The sequence below is a fragment of the Echinops telfairi genome, unplaced genomic scaffold (assembly GCF_000313985.2).
Source record: "Echinops telfairi isolate 266 unplaced genomic scaffold, ASM31398v2 ScPeMD7_7469;HRSCAF=8507_1, whole genome shotgun sequence".
NCBI classification, from domain to species: Eukaryota; Metazoa; Chordata; class Mammalia; order Afrosoricida; family Tenrecidae; genus Echinops; species Echinops telfairi.
The window spans coordinates 148798218-148804844 of record NW_022111373.1 but is presented as its reverse complement, the minus strand read 5'-3'; the positions used below and the strand labels follow the sequence as shown (position 1 = coordinate 148804844).

At 55.1% G+C, this 6627-nt stretch overlaps 1 protein-coding gene across 1 annotated transcript; it reads right to left on the bottom strand.

The window, feature by feature from the left end:
• Positions 1-3133: 3133 nt before the first annotated feature.
• On the bottom strand, positions 3134-6625 carry LRRC14B (leucine rich repeat containing 14B; the record flags this gene model as incomplete). The annotated part of the gene is made up of 2 exons (XM_004698406.2): positions 3134-5064; positions 6207-6625. Coding segments are annotated over 2 exons (1065 nt in total), but the record flags the coding sequence as incomplete, so codon positions are not given.
• Positions 6626-6627: the final 2 nt, after the last annotated feature.

The following is a 6627-nucleotide window of genomic DNA, read 5'->3' as shown; positions in this document are numbered from 1 at the left end:
ACCTAGAGCACCACCAGGGGTCCTGGGGAGTGTATGTTAAAAATCTGTGCGTGTAGTGAAGCGTGTTAAATGGCTTTATTTATGTCTTGAATTTTGGAAAGATGGATGGGTTCATCATTTACTGAGATTGTCTTTTTGAGGTATAGGGTGGAGCCCCCCTGCCCCGCACCCCAGTGAGGCCCCCTGTCTTAGTGTCACTGCCCAAGCACCAATATGTAGCAAACAAGACCAAGTTCCGTGCTTGTTTCAACCAGGTGGCTGAGCTTCAGGCACACCCCACCATGCTTAGGCACCTGCCTCTTGGTTCTGCATCAGCTGCCAGCTCAGCCAGGGGCCAGATGTCATAGAACGGACATCCAGTCAGAGCATCGGTTGACCACCTCAGAGGTGGGTCTGCTGGATCTGTGTAGCCAGGTGCAGGTTGGTCCTATTTGCATCTCTGAGCTGTTAGGTTGTCATTTCTACATATGATAAAAGTCATTGCTACATTTCTCTGTAAATCAGAACTCATGTGTATGTTGTTAGGTGCCATTCAATCGATTCTGACTCACAGTGACCCTATTCAAAACAGAACTAAACACTGCTCAGTCCTGCACCATCCTCACAGTGGTTCTCGTCCATTGTTACAGCCATGTGTCAATCCATTTTGTCAGGGCTGCCCTCTTTTTTACTGCTCTTCTACTGTACCTTTTTTCAGCAACATAAAAGGCGACTGCACAGGGACTTCACCAGATGGAACACAGAAATCAAATCAATGACATCTATGGCAATACACAATGGAGCAGACCCAATATCAGCAGCTAAAACCAGACCAGGGGCTGACCGGTAGAGACCGTTCATTGCTTCTGTGTAGGTTCAGGGTAGACTAACAGCAGTTCCCAGTCCACGTGCTGCTGCAACTGATGTTGGAGGATCTTAAGCAAAGGGTTTTATTTGCGTGCTATATCCATGATAGCGTTCTGTAGTTTTGAGCATTGTTGGATCACTTTTCTTTGGAATGTGCACAAATAGGGATCTCTTCTAGTCCACGTTTGATAAAGCGGAAGGGCGGTGAGAAAGGAAAGTCCTTGGTGAGGTGGACTGACACAGTGGCTGCATTATTGGTCTCAGGCTTTGGGACAGTTGTGAGGATGGTGCAGGAGTGCGCATTGTTCTGTTGTGCACAGGGTCACTGTGGGTCAGCCGACTCGATGGTACCTAACAACATCTACTGCTTTACTAAGTAGGACATCCTTCTCCAGGGACAGGTCTCTACTGACAATGTGTCCAAAGTAGGAGACAAAGTCTCAACATCCTTGCTTCTAAGGAGCACTCTGGCTGTTAATTATTCCAAGATAGAATTGTTTGTTCTATTGGTAGTCTGGTATTTTCAGTATTCCTCACCAACACCATAATTCAGGTGCATCAATTTTTCTTTGGTCTTCCTTATTCAATGTCCAACTTTCACATGCATGCAACTGAAAATACGGTGGCTTGGGCCAGGCATATCTTAGTCTTCAAAGTAACCTCCTTTGTTTGTTTTTAATAGTTTATTGACATATAATTCACATAGCACACACTTCAGCAGTTTGGTCATATGAAAGAGTTGTATAATCATCACTACAATCAGTTGCAGAACATGTACTTCCTCCTTGTGCTCACTGTTAGCTCCCATGTCCCTCCAACTTCTCCTCCCATACCCCCAATAAGCCATTAATCCAGCTACTATAGATTTATCCCACCTTGTTTTGTCAACACTTTAAAAAGAGATCTTGTATAGCAGATTCACCCAATGCAATGAGTTTGATCTCTTGACCACTGCTTCTATGAACATTGATTGTGCATCCAAGCAAGACGAAATCCTTGATATCGTCAATCTTTTCTCCACGTTACGTATTGGTCCAGTTGTTAAGATTTTGGCTTTCTTTACACTGAGTTGTTGTCCATACTGAAGGCTGCAATTTATATGCATTTATATAAATACAGTGAAGCAGTTGACAGTTCTCGGTTCATTAGAAGTCTGTGAGATAGGAACCCAGGGGCAGGCATGCAGGTGGAGCTGGACTAAGAGAGGGACTAACAGCTCTCAGACTTTTGAGCTTGGCAGCCCTGGGTGTGTGGTGGAAGGGGAACTCAGCCCCGAGGCCACCAGGTTTAACCCGGGACAGATGTCTGCAGGGAGGGCACTGGTCTGAACCCAGCCATGCTTTCCCAGGGTGCCCGGCTGCCAGCGTGCTGAGAAGATCTAGCTGGGGAGGACAGTACTTTCCTCCCTTGGCGCACACCCCCTTCCCTAACTCCAGGCCAGCATGCTCTTGGGGGTGGCATCCAGTGCATCTGCTGCCTCCCTGTGGGGTGAGGAAGGCCGAGCAAGGCAAGAGGCTACTTGCCAACCCCAAGCCCTTTCCCAGACCCACCTGCCCCACCCAGCCCTTGCTCGCTGCTTGTTTCCTGGCTCCCACTAGGCAGCAGAACAGTGAAGCTAGCCGCACTCACTGGTGGTCTGATTGGTATAAATTCCAGGACTAGGAGCACCAGGCTGGCATTGGCACCCTTGCCCGAGCAGCGGGCTCACAGCTGAAACCACGACAGAACAAGGCCAGCCCTCATGGTCTGGGTGGCTCCAGCCAAACCACCTTGTTATTCATGCCGGCCTATGTGACTCGTGGAGGATGCCAGCCTGCTTCTGAAAGGCACTTCGGGTGCCGTGTTCTATGCACCCAGCTAGCCTGCGGTCCACTGCCCTCGCAGATGCCCATCTGTGATAGGCAAGCTGGTGGATGGATAGGCCTTTGTGTGCCAGCACAGTTCTGGGGTCAGTCACCAAGCCAGTGCCAAGATCGTGACAGTCCGCCCATTCTTTCCTACCTCCAGGTGCCAGCTTACACCCCTTGTGAAAGTGCCGGGGCAGGAGGGAGGACAGGGGCACCTCCGAGGAGCATGCTTTGCAGACACAGTGAGGGCAGGTGGCTGGGGAGGAAATGGAACCCCCACTCCACAACATGAGGCCAAGGGGACCCTCACTCTGTAAGGTCTGCACGTGACAGTGTCTCCCAGCCACCACGGCACAGCAGTTCCGCAGCTCCTCTCCCTCCCGCCACTGGGGATGAGAGCATTCATAATAGCAGACAGCTACTTGACTCAAAACCATGACTTGTTCTCGTTGCTACTGTATTATGGTAAAGGCCGCTGAGTGCTTCTGGGGTTTGCTGCAGAGAAAGGTACACGTGCCACATGCTGAGTCAGACACTGGATTATAACACACACCAGCCATAGGCAGACTTACAGATGTGGGGACAGGTATACACAGAAACCAACAACGAGCGGACATTGGAGGTGGGGGCGAGTTTGCTGGGACACTGCGGCTGGGGGAGTGGGAGTAGGGTGCTTGGGAAAGAAGAGAGAACGCTAGCACAACACGAAGACTGTCATGGGGTGTCTGGATCACACGTGCCACGTGACCCTCTGAGTCACTTGTAGATCTGTGTAAGTGCCATGTCTTTGTGTCTCTGAATCCCACACATGTATCATATCGTTCTGTCATGCATGTATTATCTGTAATCTGGTCTCTGAGCTGCGTACGTTCCATGTCTGCACGTCTGAGTCAACGTGTTTGTGTAATCTGAATCTAATCTCATGTATGTTATGTCATTGTTTCTCTGAATCATGTGTACATGTAATCCCATCTGAATCTAATGCCACGTGTGTGTATTGTGAAATCCCGTCTCTGAATCTAATCTCACTTGTATGTATCATTGCATCTGAATCACATGTGTGTATGTGTGATCCCGTTGCTGAACCAAATCTCACATGTATGTGCTGTGTCATTGTGTCTCTGAATCCTGTGTGTCAGTGTGTGATCCCGTCTGAGTCTCACATATATGTGCTGTGTCACTGTGTCTCTGAATCACACATGCAGATCCTGTGGAGCTGCTGTGTGCTTTACGTGTATCCCAAGTGTGGTTTCTGAAGACCTGACAACTCACACCAATTCTGGGGGTGCTGGAATGAGGGAACCCTGCTGGGTGAGCGTTTAGTTACGTGGATGCCTAGCCACTGGGTAGCTCTGATCTCGGTGGAAATCAAGTCCACATGTCTTCTTCACCCCGCCAGGACATACTGCTACCCCTACCCCACAAAGGACCCCGGGCTGTGAGCCCACCCCTTCAAGGCAGCTGACAGTGTGGATCCCCAAGGACTGGAACCAGCAGACTCCAGTGCCCTTCCACCACCACCATTGGAGGAACGCTGCCCACCCTGCTGCCCGGGGCGGAGCAGGAAGAGGCAGCCAGGATACCAGCCCCACAGGACCCACACCAGTGCCAGACAGAAGGGGACAGTCAGGCAGGACACCCTCTCCCTCCCAGCCCCTCTCCCGCCGTCCGCCCCCCAGGTATGTCCTGCTGACGCGGGCTCGCTGCCCACTTCCAGGGCCGGCCCTACTCCATCTGCTCCAGGGTGCTGCAGAACTTCTCCAGGGTGCTCTTGAGGGCTTGCAGCAGGAAGGCCCCCAGCTCGGGGCCCGTCTCCTGGACATCCGGGTCGAAGGTCCCGAAGAGAGGTGTGCAGGTCTGGATGTCTTCCCGGCCTGCCTGCAGCAGCACCGCCCGCAGCTCCCCAGCCACCTCCTCGTACTTCTGCTGGTCGAACTTGGCCACAGCTGGCCCATCCAGTGGGTAGGTGGCGCCTTCGGGGTAGCAGTCCGTGGGTACTGGGAATTCCACGCAGCGCAGCTCTGGGAGCTGGCAGAGGCAGCCAAAGAGGCGCCGCAGGGCAGTGGCTGACAGTGGGTTCCCCAGTAACCGGAGCTCCTGCAGCTGGAGGCAGGCACTGAGGCCCAGTGCCAGCCTGCCCACGTGCTCGTCCCCGAGGCCACACTCCTCCAAGGTGAGGGCTCGCAGCGAGGGTGCGGCGCGGCCCAGCAGCTGGAAGAAGGTGGCTGGGTACAGGCTGACCAGCTCGTGGCCACTGAGGTCCAGCACCTCCAGGTGGGCGGCATGGAGGCAGTCGGCCAAGAAGGCCATGTCCACGTGGTTCAGGGCGCAGTTGGCCAGGTCCAGGGTCCGCAGTGGGGTCTGCAGGGACCTGCAGGCAAAGGGGGAGGGGCAGCACAGGTGAGGGGGTGGTTCCGGGGAGGGGCCCGATCTACCGCTGGTTACCCAGCCCTGGAGCCAGCAAACTGCAGTCTAGGCTGGAGTCTGTACATTGTCTTCCTGCTCACCGTGAGGTCAGGTTCAAACACACCAGCTGCCTTAAGGGCCTGCTCTTGTACAGACTGACAAGCCTGGAAGCCCTATGAGGGTCATAAGTAGTCAGAGCTGACTGACACAATGGGGGTGAGCGAGCCTTGGCTCAAGGGTGTTCCTAAGGCCCTGCCTAGCCTGAGCACCTCAAGTGCAGGGTGGGGCTCCAGGCCCCTGGGGACTTTCCTCTGCCCACCTTGATTGCCGCTCCTCCCACTCTGCCCAACCAGGGGTGTGCACCTCTGGGTTCTCTGCTGGGGTGTGACTCACCAGGTATGTGTGTCCTTGTCCCTGGGTGCTCTTTGGATAAAAGTAGCTGAGGGCTCCCCACAGGCCCGACGGGTGCCTTCAACCCACCGTTCCAAAAACGAAACGGAGTCGGAAGATTTTATATGTACTGTGGCCCACAGGAGCCTTCCTGGTGCTGCACCTCTGTGTGCCACCCTGCTCTGTAGGCTGGGCCTGGTGGCTGGCTTTTGAACCAGAGGGCAGGCAAGAGAGGTGGGGACCAGCTGTCATTTCAAGCTCAGGTGTCAAAGCCCACAACGTCCATTCTGGGCTCCCTGACCCGTCATGTCCCCTTCCTCCCTGGCATCACTGCCCTGTGTGGTGGGGACTGGGGCAGGCCTCCTAGTGAGGATCTGAAGCCCCACAGCCAACAGTGGAGCTGGTGAGCTCGAAGAGACCCTGTAGAGGAGACCCCTGAGCACCGCACTGTGCCGGGGTTCCTGACCCACAGCAGAGGTGATGTCCGGAAACCACCTAGTGTAGAGGGTAACCTGCCTGCCCTGTCCTGGGTGATCCCCAAAGCCTGGTTTCCTACTGGTTGAAGGGCCTGCTTTGCCTTCCCTGTTACCCACAGGCCCACTCTTCCACTGTGGCTCTGAGAGGGCTTGCTGGGAGTTGCCCCACTAATTTACCGCCCAACACTAGCCAGGTCCCAATCCCCACCTCCCACCCTGGCCCCACCCCACCCCTACTCACCCAAGCAGCTGTGGGATCTTGCCGGTCAGGGTGGAGAAGGCCAGGCTTAGCTCCGTGAGCTGCGTCATCTTGCTGAGCGCCATGGCGATGGTGGCCAGGTAGGGTTCCCGGCCATCGGGGGTGGGGGCCCGCGCGCGCGGCGGGTCGAAGGCCTTGGCGGGCAGCGTGAGCGCAGTCAGCCGTGGAAAGCGCACGTGCGCCAGCAGCTGCTCCACGTGGCCAGCGTGCAACCGCACGTTGTGCACCACCTGCAGCGACCGCAGCACTCCAGGGCCCGCTAGGCGCAGCACCTGCAGCAGCTGCCCCGGCCGCAAACTGTCGCCGCGGAAGGTCAGGCAGCGCAGGCGCAGTGGCGCGGGGCCCGGGCGCAAGGCGCGCACCACTGCCTCGAAGTTGCCGTCGGTGACGAAGAGGTCGGCCA